The following is a 14,645-nucleotide window of genomic DNA, read 5'->3' as shown; positions in this document are numbered from 1 at the left end:
TACCTCCCCACAGAGAGACGGACTGTGCCATCGAAATTGTGGGGGAAGGCAAGCTGTCTAAAGGGAAGGTCTATCCCATGAGCCCTAGTGAGAAGGCGGTGTTACGGGACTATCTGGATGCCAACTTGGCGAGGGGTTTCATACGCCCTTCCAAAGCTCCTTATTCGGCACCAGCCTTCTTTGTGAAGAAAAAAACGGGAGATCTAAGACTGTGTATTGACTTTCGTAGGCTAAACGCGGTCACCCAGTCTAACGCTTACCCTCTTCCTCTTATTCCCGACCTTCTAGCACAATTGAAGGAGGGCCGCATCTTCACCAAACTGGACTTGGTGGAAGCATACCACCGCATTCGCATTAAAGAAGGAGACGAACCCAAAACGGCCTTTTCCAGCTGTTTTGGAATGTTTGAATACCTAGTCATGCCATTCGGACTTTCGGGGGCTCCCAGTGTGTTTATGCAATTAATTAATGAGGTTTTACATGATTTGCTGTTTCGGGGGGTGGTGGTATTTCTCGATGACATCCTAATTTACTCTGAAACCATGAAAGAACATGTGCGCCTAGTGCGAGAAGTGCTCCAGCGGCTGCGGGAGCACAAACTGTATGCTAAGGTATCCAAATGTGAGTTCCACCAACCTTCCATTACTTTTCTTGGGTACGTGATTTCCCACCAAGGGTTAGAAATGGACCCCGCAAAGGTCCAGGCGGTGCTAGATTGGGAACCCCCCACTACCCGCCGCCAGCTTCAGCAGTTTTTGGGATTCGCTAACTTTTACCGAAACTTCATTCCCAACTTTGCCCAAGTTGCGCTTCCTCTCACTGCCCTGTTGCGTACCAAGGATAAGGGGGCCAGCGCCGCGCTTCCCTCAGCCCGTTTGCAATGGTCCCCCCAGTGCCAGCAGGCTTTTGAACGTTTAAAGCTGCTTTTTTCATCCGAACCCGTTTTGGCTCACCCGGATTGCACCAAGCCTTTCGTGGTGCAGGTGGATGCCTCGGATGTGGCCATGGGCGGAGCCCTATTGCAGAGGGATGAGGGGGGGCGGTTGAAACCATGCGCCTACTTCTCCAAAAAGTTTTCCCAGTCCGAAATCAACTGGGCTATTTGGGAGAAGGAGGCGGCGGCTGTCAAACATGCCCTCACCATATGGAGACACTTCTTAGAAGGTGCCGAACTGCCGTTTGAAGTGTGCACCGATCACAAGAATCTCGAGGCTCTCAAGGGAGCTAGAAAGCTCAACGCCAAACAAATTCGGTGGGCCCAATTTTTCGCCAAATTCCGGTTCACTCTCAAACATGTCCCGGGCAAGGAAAATGCCCTAGCCGACGCTTTGTCACGACTCCCCCAGTATCGCAACGATTTCGATCGCCCGGTCGACTCCCTGTTCACTCCCGAGCAGCGTGGGGAGGTCCCCAGCTTAGCAGTCACTACCCGGTCCCAAGCCCATCGACCGGAGACCCCCCCTACGCTCAAAGGTATCCCGGAAGCCTTCCAACAGCGGCTCCGGGACGCTTCCTTACAGGAGGAGGAGCATCACCTCCTCCCTACTGGCCTGGAACGAACCAACACTTGGTGGGTGCAAGGGGGAAAACTGTATGTCCCGTCCTCCCTTCGCAAAGAGGTATTGGGACTTGTACATGGTGCCAGGATGGCAGGTCATTTTGGGTTCATAAAAACACTTCACCTGGTACGGAGGCAGTTCTGGTGGCCCGGTATGAGAGCCGATGTGGAGCTATATGTACGCAGCTGTCCCACTTGCGCCACAGCTAAGAAACGGATGGGAAAACCCCCAGGGCTTCTCAAACCGCTGGAGAACCCCTCCCGCCCCTGGGAAGTCATAGCCATGGATTTTATCACCGACCTACCTCCTAGTCGGGGAAAAACGGTTCTCTGGGTAATCACGGACCTTTTTTCCAAACAGGTCCATTTCGTTCCATGTGCAGGTCTTCCTTCAGCCCAGGGTTTGGCTAAACTATTTGTTACACATGTCCTCAGGCTACACTCGGTCCCGAGGAAGGTCCTCTCCGACCGGGGGGTCCAGTTTGTGGCCAAATTCTGGCGAGCCTTCCTAAAGCTCATGGGGGTGGAGGAACAGGGTCTGTCTTCCGCCTATCACCCCCAGACGGATGGTCAAACGGAACGAGTAAACGCGGTGGTAGAATGTTATTTGCGTTGCTATGTAAATTTCCACCAGGATGACTGGGTCGACCTGCTGCCATTCGCCGAATATGCGTACAACAATGCGCCTCATTCCTCTACCGGCTTTAGTCCCTTCCAAGTAATATACGGGACGGAATTCGGTCCTTTCGGTTCCGCCCCCGTTACGCCAGAGCTCCAAACCACCCCTGATCTTCAGGAGTGGGTTCAGGCAGTTAAATCTACCTGGCCATGGCTGCTCAAAAATCTTGAGAAGGCAAAAAGCAGGTACAAGGAACAGGCGGACAGACACCGGTCTCCGGGATGGGAGCTAAAGGTGGGGGAGCAAGTGTATCTGTCCACCAAAAACCTCCGCTCTCTTCGTCCCTGCAAAAAACTGAGCGACCGTTATGTGGGACCTTTCCCCATTACCAGAGTGATCAATGAGGTTACCGTGGAACTGAAACTCCCAAAGACCCTCAAGGGAGTCCATCCCGTATTTCATATTAGTCTCCTCAAACCTTATGTGGCCGCTCCCCAGTTCCACCCCCCTCCCGACCATGAGATTCCTACTGTGGTAGGAGGGGATACCCATCTGGAAATATCCAAGGTCTTAGATTCCAAATGGAAGAAGGGAAAACTGTTTTACTTTGTTCGTTGGAAAAACCTTGGGTCCGCTCACGACGAGTGGGTGGCTGCACCCCACATGGCGGCCCCTCGCTTGGTCCGAGAATTCCACCTCGCTTATCCCGATAAACCTCGCCCTCTCGAGGACCCCGGGGGGGGGGCCTTAAGGGGGGCAGAATGTGAGGGTCTCTGTTTATGTGTCTCTGCTTCCCATCACCTGCTATCAGTGAACTCGTAAAAGCAGTTCACACCTTCTGGTCTCAGGCGCCAGGCCTGATTGCCCCGAGTATCCCCCCCCCCGCTGTTCTTCCTGTCAGTACTCCCTCAGGCCGATGCGGCCTTGGAAGTGTGATAGCTTCACCAGACTTCCTGGGACTCGTCTGATGTTTTGTATTATGCCAAGCTTGTAACTTCCCATAACAATAAGTGTGAACCCCAGTGCCCCAGTGCCCTGGAGTCAATATATTCTGTAAACCCGATTAGCCCCTCACTTGCAACTTGCTACCTGTGCCTGTCTCATCTCCTGATGTCTTCAATAAATCCTTTGTTTCTTTATCAAAGTCTGAACATTTGATTTGGAGAAGTAAACTCAGAGAGAGGGGATCTCTCACAGGTTCCATATTAACATACCACACCCTCATTAGCACATTATCTTGATACTTACAGGACAATGATTAGCACATTACTTTTGCAGGACAGTACTCAGCTCAAACCCAACCCCTTTCTGACTATATATTACTCTTCCTACACACTTGACACTGAGAGACACTGTCCTTCAGTGTTACTCCTCTGAAGATGCCTGCCACAGCTGCTGGCGAAACGTCAGGAAAGAAAATACCAAGACCACGGTTACACAGCCTGGATAACCTACAAGAACCAATCAAAGTCTAGACTTGGATCAAAACTTCCCTGCTTGGACAGCCAGAATAAAGCAGGTGACTTTAATGTAACTTTTCATTTTGTATGCTTGGCTTTATTGCTTGTTAAATGGCCTTTCATCAAACTGAGTCCCTGGAAAGGTCAAAAGAGAAACTTAATGAAAAAAGGGCATGCACTGAGCTGCTTGCAGAATTACACACATTAGTCAATTCTGCATCCAGACCTACACAAATCCTTTGAAGTGGAGGAACTGAGTTGCTTGAGATGCAATACAAATCAAGCTTAGGTGGGTACTGTGGAAATGGTATCGTAGAAGTCTTCATGCCTGAAAGACCTTTCTGGCCAGAGATGCAGGGTAGGACCCAGGAGAGCCAGGGTAGGACCCAGGTTAGGACCCAGGAGAGCCAGGGTAGGACCCAGGTTAGGACCCAGAAGAGCCAAGGTAGGACCCAGAACTCTTCTTCTTTCTATAGGTCAGGCATCTATACCCTACTGTCTGAGCTACCGGGGCTGGCCATAAGAAGGAACCATATGCAGTTCAAGCTGAGACTAATATCACAGCTCAGAATACTCTTGATCCTGAGAATCAGGACAGCAATCCTGTGCCACTGTTTGCTAGGTAGCTCCAAGATCTCCTGTGTTCCTGCTGTCTGATCAGTTAATCACTAGACAGTGAGACTATCACTCAGAGCCTCAATAATATTTATCTGCCTGTAGCCCTTCTGATATAGGTATTTACTTACTTCATTTATATCCCACTTTTCCCCCCAATGGGGACCCAAAGTGGCTTCCAACATTCCCCCTTTCTGCATTTTATTCTCACAACAGCCCTTCGAAGTAGGTTAGGTTAACAGAGCATGACTGGCTCACGGTCACCCAGCAAGCTTCCCTGGCAGAATGGGAATTTGAACCCACATCTCCCAGATCGTAGTCTGAAATTCTAACCACAACACCACTCTAGTACTTGCTCCTTCTCCATTCCCTGGGGAACTAGGCCTAACCAACCCTTGGCTCTGAGCAACTGGCACTCCGATGGAAGGGACCAGACCCAAATTTCTCAAAGCACGATCTTTCTAACAAGAAGAGATGGTTTTTATATGCTGACTTTCTCTACCACTTAAGGGAGACTCAAACCGGCTTACAATCACCTTCTCTTCCCCTCCCCGCAACAGACACCCTGTGAGGTAGGTGGGGCTGAGAGAGCTCTAACAGAGCTGTGACTTGCCCAAGGTCACCCAGCTGGCTTCGTGTGCAGGAGTGGGGAAACAAATCCAGTTCACTAGATCAACCTCCGCCACTCATGTGGAGGAGTGGAGAATCAAACCCAGTTCTCCCCAGTCCACAGCTTCAAACCACCGTTCTTAACCACTACACCACGCAAGGCCCCAGTTACTGGTGAGGAGAGACATAAAGTCCTTTCATGCCTCTCGCTCCCCATCCAGCTTGAGCATTTCTTCAGAAGGAGGAAAAGCTGAGTCATCCATCCTCATCGACCAAGACAAGTTCCCAGCTGCAGAGATCCCAGGGAACATCGCTGCTAAGGAATTTCAGCAGTCTACATGCAAAGTTCTTTACCCCATCTCTAAAAATGTCCAGCTGCGTGCTGGCATCCAAAGGCTGCATCCACGCACCAACATTTTAAGTCTAGGAGACACTTGACTTAGATCCAGCGTTTACTGCTTTCCTCCATTTCTACCAAAGCAGGCTGTTGACCGAGCCAAGAAACTCACAACAGAGTCTATTTCTGTTAAATGCCAACGTGTTCCACTGCTTGTTTCTCGAGGCTCACTTTACCCTCTGCTGGAGCATTTTCCTGCCACATTAGTGTCGTGTCATATACATCAACTCAGCCACAAGGCACCAAGTTGTCATGATGGTTAGGTCAAACAGATTGAAAGAAAAAAGAAGAAGGAGGGAGGGCAAAAGAACCTCTTAATTAACATCTTAAACATCTTAATTAAGTGGCGTGTGTACCTGATGGCTGGGGCTGCCAAACAGGCTTGAGGTTACCTCCTGGACGCTTGGCAGAATTTTGTTGGTAAGTCTAGAATTTTAAAGGGAAGGACATGCCCAGATTCTTGCGGATGTACAGCAGACTGCCTCTATACAAGGTCTCACTATCATACCTACTAATTCTACTCCCTTCTCTGTCTGGAACTCACAAACCATAAATGTTTATTTGCTTAATGTACCAGCTCGTACATTTGGATTAGCTATGCCTAAGAACAGAAGAGCCCTGACCTGGATGGCCCAGGCTAGCCTGATCTCGTCAGATCTCAGAAGCTAAGCAGGGTCGGCCCTGGTTAGTATTTGGATGGGAGACCACCAAGGAATACCAGGGTTGCTATACAGAGGAAGGCACTGGCAAACCACCTCTGTTAGTCTCTTGCCATGAAAACCCCAAAAAGGGGTCGCCATAAGTCGGCTGCGACTTGACGGCACTTTACACACACACACAAGAACATAAGAAAAGCCATGCTGGATCAGATCAAGGTCCATCAAGTCCAGCAGTCTGTTCACACAGTGGCCAACCAGAAGCTTCTAGGAAGCCCACAAACAAGATGACTGCAGCAGCATCCTGCTTGTGTTCTACAGTCACCACCTAATATAATAGGCATGCTCCTGTGATCCTGGAGAGAATAGGTATGCATCATGACTAGTATCCATTTTTACTAGTAGCCATGAATACCCCTCTTCTCCATGAACATGTCCACTCCCCTCTTAAAGCCTTCCAAGTTGGCAGCCATCACCACATCCTGGGACAGGGAGTGCCACAATTTTACTATGCATTGTGTGAAGAAATACTTCCTTGTATCTGTTTTGAATCTCTCACCCTCCAGCTTCAGCAGATGACCCCGCGTTCTAGTATTATGAGAGAGGGAGAAAAGCTTCTCCATGTCTACTCTCTCCATACCATGCATAATTTTATAGACCTCTATCATGGCCATGTTTTGGGGAAATACAAAGAAATACAAAGGCTTAGACAAGTCTTAGGGTTGGATCCAACCAGCTTTTTGGCTGATGAAAAAGGGATTAGGGGCTCCCCTTTGACCAACAAAAAGGGGGTCATGGGACTTGCCTAGACAAAAGCCATGTGGGACGGGGGCTCTAATAAGGAAAGGAGTTGGGTCAGATGGAACAAAAAGCTGGCTGGATACTACCCATAAATTTCTTTGCCTTTGCCTAAAATTGGCCTGGGTCAGAACCATCCCCAAACCAAAGCTTGGCACTACACGAATAAGCCTTGTAGAAGTCTCATAGAAAGCTAAGAAGAGCCCTGTTTGATCAGACCAAGGGTCCACCTAGTCCAGAATCCTGTTTCCACAATGGCTAAAAGACACCTTCAGGAAGCCCACAAACCATATGTGAAGGCTGCAGCCTTCCCCTACTGCCACCCCCAGCACCTGGTATTTACAGATATACTGACTCTGAGATTGCAGGTCCCATGTAGTCATCGTGGCTAATACTTGCTTAACATCGTGGCTAATATTTGCTGATAGAACTCTTTTCTCATAAAAATCAATCATCAATCCCTTTTTCAAAGCCCTCTGAGCCAGTGGCCATGAAGTTCTCTTCCATGCCCCCCGCACCTTGTGCACAGCACGCTAACTTATTACGTTCTAATTTGAAACAAACCATAACATTTCTATCAGAAAATTATGATTTGCACTTGCCCTACAAACCAAAATTCTAAACTGGGCTGTTTGCACTTCTGATTTGAAGGACCAGAACAAACCACTTTCACCCACAAAGCTGGAAAATGGTGTACACATAGTACTGCTGGTATGTGTACCACCAATTGAGAACTGTTGACCTAGCCAAAAGAGAATGAGCTATGCTCTGGGGGGCTCTTGTTTCAGATCTTGCCTCTGCTAAGTGGTCTTATGCAAGTTCTTCACTCGCAGCCTCAGCCATCTGCAATATGGGTAAATGATCCTGGCCTAATGTGCAGGGCTGTTGTACAGAGCACAACAAGATCACGTGCACGGCATGCACTGAAAGTGCCATAAGTATTAGTATCATTTCTCTACAAGCTTAACAATCTGAAAACAGCAATTATTAAATAACAACAGAAATTCTAATTAACAGAACTGAACTGAGGCTTTTAAAACTTACCACACTATAATAATTCTTTGTTAGTTGGGGGCTTTCAGCTCCTTTCAAACCTTTCGGAGAGAGCGGCTTATCTGGAGAAACAAACAGAGGAAGACATTATACACAATTGCCCTTATTCTGTCAGGAAACAACTGCACATGCATGCACACACACACAAAGATAAAAAGAGATCTTGTCAGCATCTTGAGCAAAATTTAAATAACCCATAGACAAGAAGCTGATCTTAATTGCAGGGCTGCAGCCTGAACTGGTGTGGCTGACAAACTACTTCAGCGGGTCACAGGTACTGCAAGTGGCTTCTGGAAACTGCCACAAAAGCACAGCCCGACGAGCCACCACGTTTGCCTGGTGGTACTGCCTGGAGGCTCACGTGGTGGGTGCAAAGGGTCCTGTGGGCATCAAGGACCACTGTCCGGCAGCAGGGCAGGTGCCCAGAGGGTGCAAATGCTGCAGCCTAACTCCTGGTCACTTTCTGACAGCACCCCAAGCAGGCTGATGACATCCTTGGTCCAAACCTTGACCACTCCTGGGATGTCTCCATTAGCCACAAAGGCCTTAATGCGGGGGAGGGGGGAGGAAGAGGGCTGCACGCCCTGAGCATCCTGGTACTCAACAGAGCTCTGTTTTATTATGTACAGTTTTGCAGCCTTGTTGATGTGTAGAATAATACACGTAAAGGAGACAGGTCCCTGGCAAGGAGATGGCAGTCTAAGTTTAGAAACCTAATGCAGAACAAGCCTGAGGTGTTACCTCACAAAGCAGCCTTTCGTTTTAAGCCAGGCGCACTGCGAACGAGGCAAAAGCGCAGGCACGTAAACACGGCTCGTGACCGCTGCTTGGCTTGCAAGCAATTGCTTTTTTCCCCTCGTGGCACTTTCTCTCACCGTGGCCTGTGTTCCCCGTGTGGTTTTTCAAGCAAGCCCCCAAAGCATTCCTGAAGCCTGCTATTAAACTTTTGAGTCTCAAGGGCTCCAGAGGTCCAGTGCCAGAAGAGATGGCCATCACCACACAAGGGCAGCTCAGGAATAGCTCAAAGCCTATCGTAAAGGCGCAAGAGGCTTAGAAGCGAGAGGAAAGCAAAAAGCTTGCTGTTCAGTATGATAACGTGAGACCCGATGATGATCACGATAAACTCAGGGTCACCGGGTCTTGAGAGTTTGTTCATTCTGGTTTCCTCTAAAGCAGCTGACAGCCTAAAACTGTCTGCTTTCATTAAGGGAAACACACAGAATTTTTTTTAAAAATACCTTTTGCGGAATAACAATGTGCAAGACAGACAACATACGAGCACAGCCAGGGGTCTGCGATGGTATGCTTTAAATAAATATATATAGACAAAGAGAGACACAGGCCATTTATGCGTGGGAGGTTTTGCCTTGGATTTGCCGCTCTCTAGATGCACATTTTCCCCATCTTAATTCTCAAAACTCTGCGTGGGGGCTTATTTTTTAAGTTTTGTGATTGTGTATGTGAAAAGGACACATGGAGAGAGACAGAGGAAGAAAGAGAGAGACAGAGGAAGAGAAGTTCTACAGGCTTGAACGTGTGAAGCTACAGTTTCCGTGATTTTTGTCCCACTTCTCAAACAGAGTTCTCCAAGGCAAATTCAAAGATAATCCCACATTAAAAGGTAATATTATTAATAATGCAAATATACTTAATGCATCCATCGATATAACCAAGACCCCACTACCAAACACACACATACCCCACATCAGTCACTAATTAAACCAGGTGTAATGAACCATGGGCCTAAAGGCCATTTGTTCATTTTGATTTTCCCTATTGTGCCAGGGTTTCTGACCCCCAGAGTTCTTGGTAAGTCCTCAGGGCAGCGTTCAGACTCTTTAATGGGAACCATGCGCCTAATGCAGAATTTCTCTCTATGAGGATTCGGAGGTGGGGGTTGGCCTTCCTCTTCTCTGCCCAAAGCTTCCAGGGGAAATTTAGGACTCAGGATTGGTCCTTGCCCATTCTGGAAGGAAAACTGTACCCAAACCTGAGTAAGGAGACATGAACCTGGGGATACTTATCAAACCTTTTCCCTCAAGAATTCAGTGTGCATTTCCTTTAGTTGCTCAACAAGGTAGCTGCTGTGTATAGGAAAATATACCCTCACACATGCAAGTGTGAGTTATTGTTCTTAATCCAGGCCCTGGACCAAGGAAGCATAAACGAGTTAGGGACTAGTTCAAGGTTGATGCATTAAGGACTTTGGTATTTTCTTGCCTGGTTTCTCCTTTCGCTGTTAGCCCAGCGTAGGAAGTCAGGGTTACCAACTCTGACTTGGGAAATTCCTGGAGATTGGGGGTGGAGCCTGGGGTGGGTGGAGTATGGGAAGAGGAGGGACCTCAGCAGGGTATACTGCCATAGAGTCCACCCTCCAAAGCAGCTATTTTAACTGGGGAACTGATCTCTGAAGTCAGGAGATCAGTTGAAATTCTGGGAGCTCTCCAGGACCTACCTGAAGAAGGGCAACCCTACTGAGCATGTGCACACACCCTATTACATTTCTATCCCACCATTCCTCACAGAAGTTTGTATACGGTTCTCTCCTGCCTCCATATTAGCTTCACAAACAACCCTGTGAAGTGGGTTATGATAACAAAGAATGACTATCCCAAAGCAGAACAGGAATTTGAGCCTAAGTCTCCCCTTTACTAGTCCATCATTCAAACCACTACACACCACATTAGCTCTGTCTCCCGATAGCTCACAGACCAGGCCCTCACCTGAACTGAGACAACGGGGTTGCTAGCTGAAGCCCTAGAGACCCCCACCAAAGGCAATCTGCATGGACCCCAGGCACATTTCAGCCCCCCTCTCACTCCATATAGTCTAGCAAGTGATTGTTTAATACGAGAGAGAGAAAGAAAGAAAGAAAGAAAGAAAGAAAGAAAGAAAGAAAGAAAGAAAGAAAGAAAGAAAGAAAGAAAGAAAGAAAGATCACCTTACCAGTGGATTTAATTTCTCTGACATAATTACTGGGGAACCAGCCAGTCTTGCCGTTAAAGGTCCCTTCCCACCAACCGCCTTCCTCAACCCGGGTGACATAGATTATATCGCCTTTGTTGATCGAGAGTTCATCCTCGTTGGTCTGCTTGAAGTGGAACCTGGCCTTGACCACCAATTGGTGACTTCCATTCTCAGTCATCTCCTGATGCAAAGAAACATGGGGGAAAGTTCAATTCACCATGGCAGCCGGCAGACAGCAAAATGAAGATAAGGGGACTTTTTATGTTCTGGGCAAGCAAGTTACTGAGATTTGTGCCAGGTGTCATAATTCATCCTGAAATGGAATTGACTGGGGATGCACCAAAGGAATGGAGCTGTCAAGGATCCTGTAAGCCAAGACTTGCAGTCCCATCCAGAGCCCAGAAAGCCCTCTAAGACTTATTCAAGAATCAGATAAAGTGAAGGTTTAGGGAGGCTATCATGTGCATATTCTAAGCTACTGCAATATGTAAGAAATAGAACTGCGCATCCTGAGAGTCTTAGAAAGTTTCTAGCCCTCATTGTTTGAGATGTAAGCTTGGTAACCAGATGATGTAGGGCATTAGTTTAGAAGAAGAGTTGGTTTTTATATGCCGACTTTCTCTACCACTTAAGGAAGAATCAAACCGGCTTACAGTCACCTTCCCTTCCCCTCCCCACAACAGACATCCTGTGAGGTAGGTGGGGCTGAGAGAGTGTGACTAGCCCAAGGTCACCCAGCTGGCTTCATGTGTAGGAGTGGGGGAACCAACCCGGTTCACCAGATTAGAGTCTACCACTCATGTGGAGGAGTGGGGAATCAAACCCGGTTCTCCAGATTAGAGTCCACCACTCCTAACAATTACACCACGCTTAGCCAGCTTAAAAAAAAAAGAGAGAGACATACATCACAGAGGACGAGTCTACCAACAATTATTACAAAGATGGAACCTCCATGAGCAGAGGCAGTATACCTTTGCATACCAAATGTGGGGGGTGAACAAAAGGGAGCAGTTGTAATTATCACAACCTGCTTGTGAGCTTCCAGAGGGCTCTAGCTGACTGCTGTTAGAAAGTGAACATGGATCCAGCGAGACGGTTTTTAGCATGTGTCAAAGATGCCCAGTACAATCCCAGAACCCAGAAGGACAAGGAATAGGATTTCTTGTGGGCAGTCCATATTTTCACAGTTCTTTGATTTGGGTTTGCTGAATTTGGTGCTTCCTGGAACAGAATCTGAGCTGCTTGGTAGCAGAAGTGCTGCGCTTTAAAGAAGAGAATCTACCTGTCACTGATCGATTGCGCGGCAAGAACTGGCAGGAAAATAGATAGTCCGCTCCTGCAGGCCACTGACTGCTCAGCAAGTTTCTGTAGTTAGAACTGAGCCCACTACCACCCTCTGCACATGCCCCTCTGCAACATACCCCCACTCCTGACTGCCTCTGTACTGCTTTCGTCGATTTTGCAGCTGCTTCTTGCAGGAAAGGATGGCTGTCACCCCTGGGGGAACTAGGAGATGGCAAACGCGAGCATGGCCTGGTGGACTGCTGATCTGTTTTAAAAGAAGAACAAAAAAAAAACCTCCAGGAAAATGCGAAGTTGTTTCCCATTGTGCAAATACTCAGGGGCAAACCAGGGTTTGCTGTCCCGCATCATGCAAAACAGTCCAAAGAGGCAAGCTGTACACAACAAGGGCATGTACTCATACATTGAAGGCAGTTTGCTTCTTGGGGGATCCTCACAGCATCTATTTTCAATTCAACTTAGCAAAGCCACCTGAGGTTTCAGAAGACATCTGCAGACATTGCTGAGATGTTCATTCCCACCAGAAAGGAGTTTATAATTGAATACTGCACTACCCTTGTACTACAGTAGTCATTTGCAACCGGACCACGCAATCATCAACAACATGTGGATGCAGCTTTGTAGAGGCAGATTGTCCCAAGCAAAGCAAAATCATTCAGCGCTGCCTTCCATGTTGCGCCTGTCAAACAGCATCTGGATTTTGGCAGTACAACTGCCATACACAAAACCCATAAGGCAGACAACTTGAAAGCACGCTGACATTTGATGCAAGTTGCCGCAGCTATTTTCTGTTTGCCTTGGTGGGCCCGTGGGAAGAGATGGCAGACTGCTGAAGTCAGGATTACTACTCCCCCCCCCTACAGACAGGAGAAGGCAAAAGACCCACACATCAATTCCACCCCACCTCCAAAATATCGTCTTCTGAGATGCTTTTCCTCTAACAAGATCAACGCAATGCCCACCCTGAGGTGTTCCCTAAGATAACTGCTATTTGAGCTACGGCATGTCAACGGAGGAGCCCCATGGCGCAGAGTAGTAAGCTGCAGTACTACAGTCAAAAGCTCTGCTCACGACCTGAGTTCGATCCCAACAGAAGTCGGTTTCAGGTAGCCGGCTCAAGGTTGACTCAGCCTTCCATCCTTCCGAGGTTGGTCAAAGGAGTACCCAGCTTGCTGGGGGTAAAGGGAAGATGACTGGGGAAAGCACTGCCAAACCACCCCGTAAACAAAGTCTGCCTAGTAAACGTCGGGATGTGACGTCACCCCATGGGTCAGGAATGACCCGGTGCTTGCACAGGGGACTACCTTTACCTTTTACATGTCAATGGCCCACTTTATCCCCCCCCCCGCCAAAATAGTAGACTGCCAAAGACAGTTTGCCGTATCGTGCTAAATGACAATCGAACTCGCACAGTTGTCTCTGTGCACAGCTCTACCTTGCCAGCACTTGGGGCCTCTCACCATTGCCAAATAATTTTGTTATTCTTCTTCAAAATAACCAAGCATATCCTGATTTGTACTCTTTGGTGAGTGGGAAGAGCACAGTGTGCTTATGAGTGTTTGGAATTACTGTTGCTTGGCTTGCTGTAATGTTTCTAGTCCTCCATGATGCGAAGACAGAAGGGAATATGATTGCAAGGTTCCACTGAGTGTAATTTGTTTTCCTCTCCCAAATCTCAGGACATCTCACATTTTTAACACAAGGCTATATGAAACTTACTCACCCCCCCCAACAAGCTTCTCCCCTTCTCAGATCTTCCTCCTCTAATAAAATGGCACAGGGGTGTGTCTCTATACAGAAGGGTAGGCCAGGAGACAGGTAGTAGCAGGCAAGCTTGACTTAAGATACCAAATTGTTATTTGGGAACATTCGGTACTATTTCTTATTCCTTGAAGTTATGTCTCCAAGGATCTTTGTGCCATACATGAATGGGTGATCCAATTTCCCCCTTAAAACAATGCTGCGGGATAGGTTAGGGCTAGGCTGAGTGTTGGTGATTGGCCCAGGGTCATCCAAAGACTTCATGAGCTAAGGTCTCCTTAGCCCAAGTAGTTTAAGCACTGCACCAAACTAGCTCTGATTAGCAGCAAGAGAGATTTGTGTCATGCCAGGCAGCTAGAAAACGCCAAACCCCCACCCAAAGAAACCACGTGACGCTGAGAGTATCATAATGGGATCTTCCCAGCATTTTAAAAAGGCTGATAACTGCCGTGCATAGTCACAATTCGGATCAGGGCTGTGGTGTACTGTTTATTTCTGGATCTTCACATCACTAGTAAAAATATTGGGAAGATCCAATGGCACATCACTCAACATCATATCCTCAGCTGGAGAGTTAGGATTTGACCACTATTAAGGGTCAAGCATCGCCTCATTCATAAAGGCAGCACTGCGTATATCTACTGTGATTCACTTGTCCAAAATATGTTTTCAGCATGGACATCACGGCTAGGCAATCAGTCTTAAGCTATGGACAGAGCGTGGTTTGATTGCCCATAGATTTCCTCTAGAGGAGAGAAACTAAACAAATCACAATATCCAGTTACTGACCATGACTGCAGAATTCACAGATATAACAAAGATTTTTTTTAAAAAAAAAAAAACCCAAAAC

The 14,645-nt window shown here is 47.7% G+C and overlaps 1 protein-coding gene across 2 annotated transcripts in view; it reads right to left on the bottom strand.

Moving 5' to 3' along the window:
* Positions 1–14,645, bottom strand: part of ARHGEF6 (Rac/Cdc42 guanine nucleotide exchange factor 6) — a 59,824-nt gene that overhangs the window by 27,932 nt on the left and 17,247 nt on the right. For both annotated transcript variants that reach the window (XM_056859931.1, XM_056859930.1), the window contains 3 exons: positions 12,154–12,281; positions 10,712–10,913; positions 7,757–7,827 (listed from right to left, as the gene is read on the bottom strand). In XM_056859931.1, coding sequence (XP_056715909.1) covers positions 7,757–7,827; positions 10,712–10,913; positions 12,154–12,281 — 401 coding nt within the window. The remainder of the gene's footprint in view (positions 1–7,756; positions 7,828–10,711; positions 10,914–12,153; positions 12,282–14,645) is intronic.

This window comes from Euleptes europaea, chromosome 13 (genome assembly GCF_029931775.1).
Source record: "Euleptes europaea isolate rEulEur1 chromosome 13, rEulEur1.hap1, whole genome shotgun sequence".
In the NCBI taxonomy this organism is placed as follows: domain Eukaryota; kingdom Metazoa; phylum Chordata; class Lepidosauria; order Squamata; family Sphaerodactylidae; genus Euleptes; species Euleptes europaea.
The sequence above is the reverse complement of the archived record's forward strand: the minus strand, read 5'-3'. Positions and strand labels throughout refer to the sequence as shown.